Here is a 15,370-nt window from a genome sequence, read left to right on the forward strand (position 1 = left end):
AGCGTACTTGATGTCACCCCTGAAACGCACTCTATTGTGCTCCAGTATGCGTTACTGTCTTTACTTTTCCTGCAATGAACTTCAAAGTATGCATCGACAGTCCAAAAGCCTGGATGTGTCTTTGCCCCACCTGTTGCATCAAGAAGACACTGGGATGTAGTTTGAGCGGACGTTGGATGGCCAGGTATCCCAGAATGCATTTGGTCCAGGGTTTGTCACCAAGTATGCTGCTGTTTTAATTACACAAGAACATCACTGTATCCTCCTGTCCTCCAGAGGAATAACCTATGACATGACCGATGGTACAGAATACAGAGAGAAAAAACAAAACAAAATCCTAATTATCGCACATCTGTAAACGCTTTGTTGTGACCAGTTTCCATTCTATATTTGAAAGTCTTGCCAGACAGTTTCATGGTTTTAATTTAGTTATTGCAGGTTTAAGGTGCGATTTAATCACAGCTTGGAATACTTTTTCTCACGTGCTGTAATATTCTTTTCCCCAATTAACAGTCCTTTGTGCATTCAGTGTGTACATTCACATTAAAAATACATCGCTTAAAGGTCAATTAATCCACTTCTCCACTTTTATACACTTTATTATCACCTCGTCATATTTGATGCGCTCTCATTTATTTCATTCTTTGACTGCTGAGGAGGTTGCACACCTCTCAAAAATGCGCTCGTGCCCAAGTCATAACCCGAATAATCTGACTTTTTGTTTAGTTAAATACAGTGAAGCAGCGCAAATGGTGCAGACATTGCCCAACTAAATGATATGCTGTTTTTTTTTTTTGTTTGTTTTGATCATTCTTAGCTTGAATCACGTAAACAGATGTAATCATGCACGACGCGATCAGAAGGAAACTCTCAGGTACGCTTCGGGCTGTTATGCATGGAAAAATCTGAATTCTGAGTTCAAAGCCATTATGCATGCGCTGGTTAACTATGAGGCAGAAAGTGCCGTAAAAAGTAATCATATTTCCACAGGTGACAGCACATTTCTCTTTATTAATACACGCCGGCGAGCACGCCGAAGCGCGCGCAAACACCTCGGCCCCGATGTGTGCAGCAGATCCATTTACCTCTTCATAAAGCACCGAGCCGCGGTGGCTGTTAAGATGCAGTAATTATGTATGAGAGGTTCTGGATCAATAATGGATGCGGTGCGTTCTGCAACACTGTCTGGATTGATTCTCGCTAAGACCCGGCTTCAGAATGGATGAGGCCTGGGATTGAGCCCACTGATCTGTTACAGTGTTTTGAAATGTCACCTCATCAGGTACGTTAGGATCACTGCATGTCACCGAGTGGTTTTTAACTCATTTCTCTGGATTCTGTGCTATCAGATCAGATTATATCAGTTTTAGGTGCTTTTCGTTCTTTGTTTGTTTTTTGTTTTTTGTGGGTAATTCTGTGGCTCCCTTCCAGCAGATTTGACAGCCGTGGGTCAGCTCGTGCGGTGCCACGTCCCTGAGGCCGTCTTCTTGGAGAGCATCGGTCAGGAGATCACCTACGTCCTGCCTTACGGGGGGGCGAGAGACGGGACCTTTGCCAATCTCTTCCGAGAGCTCGACCTAGCCATGGCTAACCTCGGCCTGACCAGCTATGGCATCTCTGACACCACGCTGGAGGAGGTAAACTGACCGTGGGATCGTCTGTCCTGCTGGAGATAAAATCATGAAGGCATAAAGAGGCATAAAATCTGCTCAGTAACATAAACTTCCATCTCTATGTGAACTCTTAGTGTAAGTTTCATTTGTTTTGCTACCGCCATAAACCCCCCTTTCACAAACCGTTGCTTGTTTTTCAGAATCCCCTATCTAGTCTTGCTTAAACAAATACGTTTTCTCTTAAAGTCCTCGACCTTCTGCTTCTCGAGGGCTGTGAGAAAATGAGAAATCAAACTTCTTTGTCTCTCCCACGCCACGTCGACGGGCTCCAAAAACACCTTCGTAATTTCGTCAATAACTTTTAACCGCGGGGTCTTGAATCCGCAATTTTTCCTCAGATTCAGGCATCGACCCTCACTTCTGCCACGCTCATGATCAAAGCCGCTCCTGGCTCCAGAGCAAACTCGTGATTTAGCGGCGAATGAATTTTGAATGACCGCTTGTGGTCGGGTTTCAGTGCAGCCGCCCCGACTTTCGCAGCGAATGCGTTGCGTGTACAAATTCTTTCCACGAAAGCGCCTTTAATCTCCACCAGGTTTTGCACAATGCAGATTTCGGCCGCTTGCATCATGTTTATGTCTCAGATATTTTTTTAATCTGCCGCGATGCGGCGGCATGATGACACATTTTTATCAAGGCGTTGGTCAAGGGCCATTTGACTCAGATTCCTGTTCATACGTAACCCTTAAATTTAAATTTCCTCCAAAAGCAATGACCAATTTGTGTGTTAGTAATTGAAAAGAATAAGCAGACATACAGTTCATACTGTATTCCTCCCTAAAGAAATGACTCATGCTTAATAGTTGCTATTACAGTCTTGGATCATAAAGCCTAGTGAGTGTTGGCTAATGCGCTTCTTGTATCTCAGACATGCATCAGACACTCGAGGCCTTCGGGCAGTGTAAATAATTCCTTTTGAGTCTCTAAAATTTAGCCACAACATGGTTATTTCATCAATTCCTGTTGTCTTTTGAAGTCCAGATACTTTCCAGTTGAAGGATGCAGCGATCCTGTGGCATTCAGATCTAATAAACAGGAGCTGATAGACTGGAAGTTACTCTTTCCTCAATATCTGTATTTTGAGCGCAGTGTTTTCTAATGCCAAATATTTTATCATGAGCTGTTCTGAATTGGGATTGAACTCGTAGTGGTGGAGATTCACTGAGGCCGGATGTGAAAACTGAGCGAAGTAGGGGGTAGTCGCAAGAAAAATGTTCACAAATAGGCAGATTTATTAATTTTGACATATGGCCTGAATTAATCAATGAAGTCAAGGAGGGCGCGTCTCTTAGAGGAGCCACTTGGCAGGTGTTCAAGTGAAGGTTAGGAGCTCCAGATGAACAAACCTGATCTGACTCTGAACACAAACACAATCTGCAACCAGGTTTAGTTTACTCTGAGTTAGGCTTTGTTAACACTTACTGGCTAATGTTGTTGTACATAAATGCTTATCATGTCTAATTTCATTTTACAGATATTTCTTAAAGTGGCTGAAGATACTGGAGTGGATGCAGAAATACCAAGTAAGATGGCAACATGTATGCATGATAATTCATACAGGGCTCAGAGTCTGGGTCCGTCAAGGCATTTCTGATATCATCATTTTGGATGGAATACATTACATTTGAAGAACATTAAAGAACAAGACTGAAAGTATCTGCTTTGTGGAGGTACTCCACAGGAGGGAAAAGAGATTTAGTATTTTATAAGATATTTCTTTAGTCATCCCACAATGGGGGAAATTCTTGTTGTTAACAGCAGCAAGACATTCAGCATCACAAACAGTGTACACAGTGCACATATGGGTGGACTGAAGAATAAAATATAAGAATATCAAAATATATATTTTTTAATAATAATTTAATAATTTAATAATAATAATAATAATTTTATATACATATTATATTACATATTTTTTAATTATCTTATCTTATCTCATTAGTTGTGATTCTTCAAGCTAAGCTCTAGGATACTATTTATGAAGATATTTAAATTATTTTGCACAGTTTTGCAGTACACACATGATCTAGTACATAAGTCTTCAACAGGGGGTCCGCAACCCCTAGGGGGTCTACGGAGGCTTTGCAGGGGGGTCGCAAAATCTTTGGTTGATTAGACTTTTAATTTAAAAGTTTTCCCCCACAAATTTAAAATTCTTTAAATACACATTAATATTAATCCAACTTATTTTACTAAAGGGGTAATGGAAAACTTAATATAGAATGCACAAATTTTAAAATTTATAAATAGCACTAGTTTAATAGATAACACATGTAGTAGGTAGGAGGTTCCTACTTAATCTCTCCATCGCTTTAGGGGTCATTGACCTGAAAAACATTGAAGACCCCTGATATAGTAGAACAAAAAGAATATAGTCATTTATGAGTCACCAGGCTGGATTTTATAAATTCAGAAAAAATACAAAGAAATAATAACTAAAAATATATATAAATAAATCAGCCAGGAGTCAATATTGCATCAAGAGCTCTTGATCAGGACTTGGTCTTATTCACGTTCGTGAAATAAATGGCGCACTGTTTGCCACCCAGCCTTTTAAAACCGTCTTGACGGAGAAAAAAGTCATCGCTCCCAGCTATTGACACACACCATAGACCAAAATAAAAGAGTAGCCTTTCTCAGCCTCACTAATGCCGCTGAGATTTCTTTGAAGCCAGGATCTGGCTGCCACATTAGCCACTTCTGAATTGCCAACAGCTAAAGGTTTTCAGCATTTACCGCTGACACTGATTACTCACGCTGCATTTGGTTGACTAAGTGGAGCCACTCGGTAGCTGTAAATAAGTGTGTGTCAGAGACCGGCTCCCGAAAGGCCGTTGGATTTGTGAATTGTTCAACATTTTGTAAGCTGCCCGTCCAAGGTACGGCACACTCAAAGTAAAACTGAAAGACGTGGTCTCTTCTGAAACATGAATAACAGATGGTTGAACACGGTGAAATTGAAGTTTTTTTTTTTATCATTATTATAAACAGACACCTGCAGAAGATTGTAGCCGGGACTTATCAGCTGGAAAACACAACGGGAGCACAGCATGGAGCCTTATCGAGTCCCAGTTCAAATTTGATAACAATGCTTTTTTTACATGTGCTTTCTGAAGATACGTGACGGCATTTCCCAAAAGGAACCCTTGGTGACTCTGGTCACTCTTGATTGCTGCTTTGTGCAGCCACATTCTTAACTTAATTTAAAGCCAACACAAGCTGCATTATTGAGGAGCGCACACTGAAACGAATCCGTTGATGTGTGACTGGTACATGAGACAATACGAGTTTAGTTTGCACCAGTGACTTAAAGGTAGAAGTCATATTCCTTCTGTTTGTGTTTGCCTGCCTCTATCGAGCCAGAGTGCGTACTCTATATATATTCATGCGAAGTGACACTTATACCTGTCATTGATTGACCTCGGCGGATAAACCTTCCCATTCCCATATTCCCACAGTTTATTTCCACCCGGCGCGAAACAACATCACTTTTCAGTTTAATCTCGAAATCGGATTTGTTCACGCTGCCGAAACACCTGGGCTTGTGCTTTTACAGGGAATAATACGGCGTCACGCGGGGCAGGTAGCTGTTCTTATTGTTATTTATAACCCTAAATTGGGTCAGGCCTAAAACAACATATCTTATTTGTATTCCCACTGCAGCAAAGGAGCCATTGGTGAGAGACTGCAAGAGGAGCTCCCGCGAATTCAAGAGGAACAGCGTCGCCAGCCTCCACGCGAAACCAGAGCAGGTCTCAGGAATGACTGGCAAGTTCCTGCACATTTATCAGCGTTATTTTTTAATGAAGGGAGCTCGGTTAAATATTTGCGAATGTAATTAATGCAGAACATACACCGATCGCTGATGGGCCGTGTTTTAAAAGTCAAATGAACTTGAATTCCTGCTTGTTCGTTTCTGTCTCTCCTGCAGAATTCAAGGAAAAGTTCACAAATAAAGTTGAAGGTAGGTTCTTTTTTTTTCAGTCAAACCAGTAGATGTAACTTTTTTGTTCTTCAGTTTTTTCTCTTTTTGTTTCACCTCAGCGCCCTTTTTGAAAAGGAGGGCTCTGCTCTCAGAATAACTGAATTACGGTCCAATACGTGCATTATCTCAACCGTCTTTTCACCTTTTCAATTTAGCCCTTATGAGAAAAGAAGAATCACTTCTGTACGTCTCATCATGAAAATGGTTTTCAGGCTTCATTATCATAATGACTACTCTGAGAAAAAAACGGCTGCTTCTCTTCTTTGTTGTTTGCCAGTAACAGCATTCATTACATACAAAGTGCTTTGTTTATCACTCTTTTCTTCCTTAATCACATCCAAGTACCCATTCATGAGATGTTAAAAGAATATGTAGTTGCCACTAGGGTTGCCAGGAATTTGGAAACTTTCCATGGGAGCAGGAATTTAACAGGAAATAACGGGAATAAACTGGGAATTATCAAAGTTGAAGGCTAGGAGCTTAAATATAGTTGGTAGAAAAACATACTGGAGCATAATCTTGGCTAAATCACTCAGATCTGATATGAGTACATTTGAGTTTAATATGTTATTCCTCCTCCGTGGCAGCAGGGACATAGCACGCTACTTCCTGCAGAGCTATTGAGGCCACGCCCCTTACATGCATTACGCATTCCTCCATCACATGCACAATGATTTCTATAAACTACTAAAACAACTTTTCTGAGCCAAAGGACTGCATACAGTCAAGAGGGTTTCAATAATGATATGAGGGAGATGATATTTGATCTATGATGTTAAAGTTGAATCTGTTGCTAGCTTACTGGTGAACCAGATATGCTAAATGTAAGCTAGCACCATTTCATTAAAGAGGTTAGCTTATCATGGTGCTAGCTACCGCAAAATGTGATGCTGTTTCTTCTGCTAGATGGTTTTCTGTAACCGCACAAGATTTCATACATCACTTTTAAATGCTTTGACCTTTCTATATTAGTTCAGCTTACTATCTACATATTTGCTTATTTTTGTCACCTTATTTAACAGAAAAATGCCACATGCTCCATCCAGCGCGTGGAGGCATTTCACACCAGCTAAAGATGATGGAAAGTCTTTTTTTTATGTGCAAATAATGTGTGAAGACATGTGAAGTTCTACACTTAGATATACTTTTTCATGTCAACATGTCTGCTTATGGCAAAATGAAATGTTTATATTTATGTTGGTATATGACTCATATATGTTTCTCTAAATTATCCCAAATTTCCAGTTAATTCCATTAGGCTTTAAATTCACAAAAAAACCCTAAATTCCCTCACTGAAGTTTCCATGGAAAGTTTACATAAATTTTCCGGAAATCTTCCGCCCCTTTGCAACCCTAGTTGCTAGTCTGAGCTATGAGCTGGTGCCGCTGACAGGTTCTACGCTTAAGTCATATGTGATCAGGCGATCAGCGGCGCCGAGGAGCTGGCTCAGCGGCTGTTTTACATATGCACAGATGATAAATAGCGCCACGTGTTAATGTCCACTCTCCAGACCTCAGGAAAAACGCCTGTGTCAGTGGGAGGGGGTCCATGGTCATCACCGGATGGAAGCTGATCAGAAGGCAGTTCCTGGCGCTCTTTATCAAGCGCTTCCACCACGCCCGGAGGAGCCGCAAGGGACTCATTGCCCAGGTAATGGCCTCGGTCTGTCATATTGATGAATTGACGGGTTACACTAGTCGGGTTGCTCGGGAGGATCAAGGTAGGATCGGGAGAAATACATGTTGGCTTTCAAAATCAGTTAATGACATAGGTGATAGAGTGGGCTAATTTAAAACCTGGAGGGAGAAGTCATCCGTCTTGGTGGAGTCAATAGAATTTAAGTTGTTGAAAACGAAATCTACACTGAAGGCAGTGTGCAAGTGTTCAGGATGATGTAGCATCGTGTCAGTAAACTGCATGTGCAATAATCATCTTTATCCCCCCGAAGCACGCGCGATACCAGCAGACACCCACGAGGCAGGAGTCGGGGTTTGTTGTTGTTGCTGTTTTCTCGCGAGGCTGTGCACCGATGAAAAGCGTTAGGGCCATCAGTTTCTCTTGAACGCTCTTGATTGTAACCGGAAAGTCAAAGTGACACCCATGATTTGTTTTTCCTTCATTTTGCTGTGTGCTAATCATGTGTTTTCATTAGCCGGGTATTAAATGTGATCGCGGAACAATTACAGAGCTGACAGACTGCTATTAGCTTATTAAGTGTATGTCTATATTATTTTGTCCCTCGTAAACATAATCCGAGAAGTCAAAACCAATAAACAAATGTAATGTAAACGAGTCAAAATCAATTCTGTTTAGCAGCAGTTTAGAACTTTAATGACTTTTTTTCCCCCAGGTTATGAATGTGCACTTACGCCACCGGACCACCTCACACCGACACTCTCGGCGTCCATGTGAATATCGTGTAATGGTATCAGTCATGACAGGGGCCATTAAGCTGAAATAATCATAACTGAATACGAACAGTAAAGCACACCCATCCCTGTGGGGCTTAGTGAGAGCTACAGAGAGAACAGCGTTTCACCTTTGTGAGGTGTATGAGTTCCTCTTGTAATTTGCTGCAGTACCAGTCTCCCATTAGTCACTGTCAATCTTGGACGTCCCTCTTTAGTGGGGGACGCAGAGCAGGATAGAGGGATAAGTGTGTGATTGTGTATGTACAAGGGTGCACATTGTCTGCAAGGGCACACCTCCTACCTCTTCCTCTTTATTCATTTGGCTAAAGGTTTTTTTTTTCTTTCTTTCTTTTTTTTTTTTTTTCCCCGTCATGTCAACAGCTCCCATTGTCAGCAGATATGATTGTGTAGTGAGGTAATCTCCTCGAATACAAGCGGTTATGGGAATATAAAAGAGATGATGGCATGGAACACAAAAGGAGTGATTTATGGGGCTGGAAGTTGGGGACAGGCGAGCCTTGGCACTGTCAGAACCAGGGAGAAGGAGTTATTGGTTATGTTAGGGTGGGATGAGGCTGAAGGGTTCTGGGCTTTGGAGCTCACGCTGAACTGACTGCGCCGGCCCATTCAAGATGTGCATTAGGGGAGCAGAAAGAATGAATACAGCGTAGTATTATGATAATTCACATTTGAATTGAACTTTTTTTTTGTAATAGATAAAAAATGTATTGAATTTCCAGTCTACGTGGAGCTTTTGAGTTCTTTTCTCATGAAGTCAGCGCGTGCTAGGAAGTTAGTAAAGTTAAGGTGAAGGCGTTGAATAAAGAAATCAGAAAAGTCCCGTTTATTGTTTAATCAGATACATGGACTTATCTTGGACGTGGATGTAGCACATGGGGTTGCACACATGAAAAAGCAAATCGCAATATGCTGTATCTTATAATAAAATTTTTTACAGTTGTGATGATGTGATAATATCTGATCATTAATTCAACACTGATATCACTATTGTGATATCATTGTATTATCCCTCCCTTAAGTATCATGATAATACTTTTTTTCAAGCAAGTATCATGGTATCATTGTTATACCCCTTAAGTATCATGATAATACCATTTGTTTGACTTGAGTATCATGATATCATTGTATTATCCCTTAAGTATCACGATAATACTCTTTGTTTGAGTTAAGTATAGTGATATCATTATTTTATCCCTTAAGTATCGTGATAATAGTTTATTTTGACCCAAGTATTGTGATAATCGTTTGTTTTGATGCAAGTATCGTGATATCATTGTATTATCCCTTAAGTATCATGATAATACCCTTTGTTTGAGTTAAGTACCATGATATCATTGTTTTATCCCTTAAGTATCACGATAATAGTTTATTTTGACTCAAGTATCATCATATCATTGTAAGTGAGTATGTCACTTACACTAAGTATTGATAATACTTTATTTTGAATAAAATGCTGTGAGGGCGAGCCTGATGATTCTTTAGTACATTATGTATTAGAGAATATTTTTACACTGATTTTCATGTGTTGTATTTACATCTCTTTATTCTCAGGATAGCAGTAACATTTTGTCTGAAAAGCAAAGACGGAGTTAAGACGTAGTCGCTGCTATTATCCACTTTGACACAAGGCACAGCAACAAAAGCTATTATTCACAAATGAAAGTGGATAGACAGAAATGATCGCTGAGGAAATAACCTCGGCCTAATGAGACTTGTGACTTTGCAGGAAATAAAGCACGTCTTAACGATGCTGTGTGTTTTTACCCATTCTGCATAGTATAATCCTTCCCTCTTCTTTAAATCCCCACTAAACCTGAGAATGTGATAAACTCATGCATTGTTCATGGGAGCGCTTTGGCTTTGTGAGCATAATGACTTCTCCCTGTTTTTTGCCGATTTCTCTCAATGGAAGAAGTACCAGCTGTCGCCTACAATTACTGCTGAGGAAGCGACAGAAAGAGAGAGCAATAAAACAAGGATGCTTCTGTCTCTGCCATTAAGCTTTTTCGTCTCATTGCTGTTCTTTATCCTTCTTTCACGACCATAGCTCCACGCGTTAAATTTGGGAATTCCAGTTGTAGCGTCCTGGCCTGGCCAGACAGACCAAACCATCACGCCCTGCAATTAATCAAGTGTACGCAAACCTCCCCTGTGCTGCAGAGCGCGCCCCAACCTACCAATGATTAAACAGTAAAGATATCTTGCATTTCTCCCCACTGACCTTTTTGTCAGCTCTAACAAAGTAATGAAAGGAGAATTACATGGTGATGAAAAGACAAGTGCGGGGAGAGAAAGAGTGGAGGGGTTTGGGATGCGTGCCAGCATCTGTTTCTGAAAAAAAAATAATAATAAAAAAAAAAAACACAAAAAAGACAAGAGAATGGCGAGAAACTAATTATGTCTGAGTGGCCAGATGATGGTTGCCGGTGTTGGGAGTGTTTAATCAAACTCATAAGATGGCGAGGAGCATATTAATGCTCAGACGTTATTGCGCTGGTCCCACGCCATTGTTGATTGCATCAGTCGCATTGCATTTTGTTGCATGTAATGACAGTGGGGGGGTGGGGGGTTGTGCTGTGCTCAGACAGGGGAGTGATGAAATTGATCTCTCATTGGCTGAATGCTGGAATGCTCACACTCATAAACATGCATCAGTATCAGCTGTGCAGACTGCGTAATGTTGCCTATAGAAGACCAGCTGTGATTTTACCACTCAGAATTATTCCACTGAGTTTTGTTACATTACATTGGTCATAAAATTAATACAGATAGAATTACTATTAATTACTACCTTACTATATATATGCTATCAGTCAAAGCCTTCTCATTGAATTGAATGAGAAGGTGTCATTTGTCATGTATGTATACAGTATTTTTCTACATTTGAGCAGCGTGCAATAACTCCACGACCAAATGAAACTTCAAGGCAGATTATTTGAAAGATTTGCTCCAGAAAACCACTCAAACAGTCATTTCAGGTTTAATACAGTTTAATTTTGATGGGATCCGGCAATTTAGTAATTTGGCGGCAGCTTCTGATGACTTTATTGGAATGTCTTTTTAATTGTTTCAGATGCTGCTGCATAAATGTCTCAAGCGGTGTAGTGACAGTTTAATGACTTTTCTTTTTTTCCTTCTTTTAAATTTCTCCATTTCCTCCTAGGTGGTCTTGCCTGCTGTTTTCGTGTGCCTGTCTTTGATCTTCTCCCTCATCGTCCCGCCGTTCGCTGAGTATCCGAGTCTGGAGCTGCAGCCCTGGATGTATGGTCTGCCTCAAACCACCTTTTACAGGTAGTTACATGACCACGTAGCCTCTGTATCATCGGGGCTGGGCAAAAGCACTAAAAATCTATAAGAATTTTAATAGTTTTTTTTATCTGTCTTTGTAAATTCAAGCTAAAATGTGATTCAAAAGGGTTCCCCTTCTTAAAACTATATGATATAAGTTATATTCAGTATCAACAATCTACAAGAAATATTAGAAAGAGGCAACAATTAAAATCAGCTCAGTCTTCTCTCAGGTTTCGTTGTACCACTTGGGCTTCTAAATATTTGCAGATCGATAACTTAAACGTGCAATTTACCGTGTTTGACATTTTTACAATCCCACGCTTTCCCCACACATTACTCCCATCGAAGTGCGCGCTTCAGTTCGAGGTGCAGCGATGTGTTCGTCTTGCTATTTAAAAAAACCTTTACACAGCGCTGCACTTTGTTCCACGTGTAAATTTGCAAAACTGTTTCTATAGCGCCGAAGCAACGTGACTGCTTTTATTTGGTGTTACTTTGTCATCTTGCCTTTAGATGCCTTTAGATGACTGTAGCTTGTTGTGTACCGTCCAAACTCAGACCTGTCAATGGCTCAAAGGAAACAGAGACGACCTACATCAGTAGAGAGACAGAGGGAGAAATAATCTAGATGTATTCATTGAATAATTCAGAATGTCACCGTCTGTTATCAGTTTTGTTTTAGTAGCTATTGTTGCATTTTAACCAGCAAAGCACAGTTGTTAATTCAAACTGGAGTTCATCTGTGACTTTACTACAGTACTACTAAATTATATTATATACTGGTAGCATGTAGTGGGCTTTTAGTGTCACCAATATAACAAACCTGTAAGAAAACTGCACATCAATGACAGAAATTTAATTATTGGCAAGAACTTTATCATGCTGTAAAAGTTCCATCTGAGTTCTGATATTCATCGGTCCTGATCCTGACACTGCTTCATGACACCAAGCTGTTGTTTCTCATCCACTCTTGCTGCTATTTCATTTCCCCTGCAAGCACTTTGTAGAATTTCACGTCAAAACACAACAAGCACAGCCTTTTGTGATGCAGGTTTATTGAAGAAAGAATCTAAACTCTTGGTCACAATGAGATGCTGTTCACTTTGTTTGTGTATACTTTGTTTTGCTCCAAATATAAAGCCTGCATTCTAGTCATGACTAAGACATCATAGACCTCAGATTCTTTTAAAGTTTGATCATTCTTCAGTGCTACATATTTCAAAGAATTACTTAGTTTTACAACAGAACTGCATATAATATTCAGTATTATTACAAAGGGCAAACCCGTTTACTTTGTTTTACCTTCCTAGGTAGTAACATAGAAGTAGTTAGAGATTGACCGATGTGGATATTTTAGGGCCAATGCCGTCAAAGAATATTTAATGCTCGTATGCAAAAATAAATAAATAAACCTGTAAAAAGAGGAAGAGCACAAGCAGGGGCGATTCTAGGGTCAGAGCTATGTCTGTATCTGCAAACGCACCTGCAAATCAACCAATACCACTAAGAACGCAAATATCGGTCCGATATATTGGTATATTAGTGGTGGTAGTAGCAGTAAGAACATTCTAAGTCTATGACCTAAAGCTTTAGAGTGGCCTTTCAAAAGATCCAGAAATGGAGACCCACCAGAATTTATTGCACTTATTATAAGCTAATATGTGTGTCAAGTATTTAAACGACAGTAGATTTCATCCCAAACCCACACACTTGGGCAAATGTAACGGCATGAACATTATACAATATGAATATAAAAAATGAATATTTATTCAGTCTTTTGTTGCTATGAAGCATTTAAATTCAACTCTGTCCCTCTCCATGGTGCTGAAACACTTTAATATTGTGCTTCCTCACTGAAACAAGCAGAGCATCTGACTGGTGCATGGACGGGACTTGGTCTTCCATTATCTGAAAGGAAAATACCGTAAACAATGCCATTGCTCTGTCTGAGTTTACCAAACTCTCCAAAGCCCCTTGCAGCACGGTCCATTTATTTTGCAGCATGAACTAAAGGAACAGTGTTTGTGGTAAATGTTTTGGGAACTCTCAAAGTTGAGATTAACTCGGCACCAGCATTTTCATTCACTTGAGTCCATGCCTATGTCTGAGTCAACAGCCATCTAGTGACACGCACTGACGTGGTCCGCCACATACCACAACAATAAGATGTTATCCAGAAATCTACACTAGAAGCTGATCAATACACACTGTATAATCCCATTTTCTTATACTACAGCTGACAGTACAGTACATGATACTGTGGACTGTCACAACACCAAAACCAAAAGATTGATTAGCTTGGCTCAACAGCAAGGCATCCGGATTAATTGATGATATTTAAAGTTAGAACTGAAGGGAGTTGATTATGATTATCATGTAGTCGCTGTCAAAGTGTCAAAACCTGAAATCCACGCATAGTTTTCCTGGGGATCTTTACAAAGCCCTAATTTGTCTTGCATTTGAAACCTTAAGTGTCTTATTCTGCGTTTTCCATTCACTTTATTAGCTGGTTAATTTAATCTTTTCTTTTCTGAGATTTTAAACACTCCTCGTTATGACTGTATGATTAAATGTGGTGCTAATAGTCCATAAAAGAAGCTTACACTATGTACCTCAGACTGTAGATGCAAGCGATTGATGTTATAGTTTGCATTGACCTAAGTTACAAGTTCAAGGTTTAAACCCTGCTATTAGTTCATAATGTGTAACTGTGACAGTAACATAGATAAATCAAGCCTCTGCATTTTAGTGCTGCTTAGTTTAATTGACTTTGTCTTCATTCTGAATGAGATGTCACAGTACAGAAGTCACTCTGCGGGATTGTTTTTGTAATATCATGAAGCCTTCTCTTGGCTTTCCTCTTATATTCTCTCAGCCCTCGCTTCTCTGTGATGTTTCATTTACACTGGATGAACTATTCATTAGTTCCACTCTTTCTCTGTATATGCACAAATCTTCATTTTGAAACTGTCCAATAGTTTTATTATCTTGAATAGCACCGTAACCCAACCATTGTTAATTGCAAAACAGATGGCTGCACATAATCCATTTTTACAATCGGACCACTTCAATTGCACACGCTGGTGGCCGAGAAAATGACCGTGTGACCTTCATGACGACGCCTCTAAATGAGACAGTGAACACTGTATTAATCCAAACGGTTGGCTGAGCTGTGGTCACTGCTGGCACCGAGCCATCACCATGGTCTTTATGAAACACTGTGTTTTAACTCCCACACTACCCTTAAGATAAAGGGCAGAGTGTGTGTGGTTAGTAATGAAAAGGAAATTGGAATGGGAAGATTGTTTAACTGAGACTCGGGGCTTAGATATGTACAGGACACTCAGCTGATAATGAAAGGTTGTGAAGAGCCTATACAATACACTGAATCTTGAACAGGCTCCTATCAGTACGTGCTTGTGCATGAATACGCATTAGGACAGAGCTGGACTGTAGCTGTAGAGAACATCTCTGTACAGCCAGTACTGCTTTGGGAATTCACGTGATTTATTAGGAGTGTTCAAAACGTGCTACATCTGACCCTCTGGTGTCTCATTTTCTTTTTAGCCGTTCTTTTGTGTCAAGTTTGGTTTAAGATTAATCATCGTCAACACTCCTGAGCTTTGCCAGTTAGGGAACAGATCAGACGACAGATTCACATATCTTGGATGCTTGATCGCGCTGGTCGTTCAGCTTCTATTCTGGTGGGGGAGCTGGTGGTTAGAGTTCAGCCTTGGGTCACAGGTCCCCCTCCTCCCTTGCCCATAGCCGAGGACGCTTGAGCAACCTAGCCCTCAATGAAGGATCAATAAAGGATTAATTATTCACACGGCTACATGAAACAGCAGCATTAAAGCCCTCATTCAGCTTCCACTGAAGTAATGGAGAGTTGTCTGTTTAAATCCCATCACAGTCACTCTTTGTGACTTGCCTGAGTTGAATGCAGGGTATGAAATCATCCATTGCTGGTTAGGTAGAACTGCTAATC

At 40.3% G+C, this 15,370-nt stretch overlaps 1 protein-coding gene across 2 annotated transcripts in view; it reads left to right on the forward strand.

Annotated features, from left to right (window-relative positions):
* Positions 1–15,370, forward strand: part of LOC125012690 (phospholipid-transporting ATPase ABCA1-like) — a 172,047-nt gene that overhangs the window by 77,629 nt on the left and 79,048 nt on the right. Inside the window, exons 25-30 of one of the 2 annotated variants that reach the window (XM_047592784.1) lie at positions 1,432–1,637; positions 3,148–3,196; positions 5,337–5,441; positions 5,605–5,637; positions 7,170–7,309; positions 11,255–11,382. In XM_047592784.1, coding sequence (XP_047448740.1) covers positions 1,432–1,637; positions 3,148–3,196; positions 5,337–5,441; positions 5,605–5,637; positions 7,170–7,309; positions 11,255–11,382 — 661 coding nt within the window. The remainder of the gene's footprint in view (positions 1–1,431; positions 1,638–3,147; positions 3,197–5,336; positions 5,442–5,604; positions 5,638–7,169; positions 7,310–11,254; positions 11,383–15,370) is intronic. The other variant, XM_047592790.1, reaches the window with a different exon arrangement.

The sequence above is a fragment of the Mugil cephalus genome, chromosome 1, assembly GCF_022458985.1.
Source record: "Mugil cephalus isolate CIBA_MC_2020 chromosome 1, CIBA_Mcephalus_1.1, whole genome shotgun sequence".
In the NCBI taxonomy this organism is placed as follows: domain Eukaryota; kingdom Metazoa; phylum Chordata; class Actinopteri; order Mugiliformes; family Mugilidae; genus Mugil; species Mugil cephalus.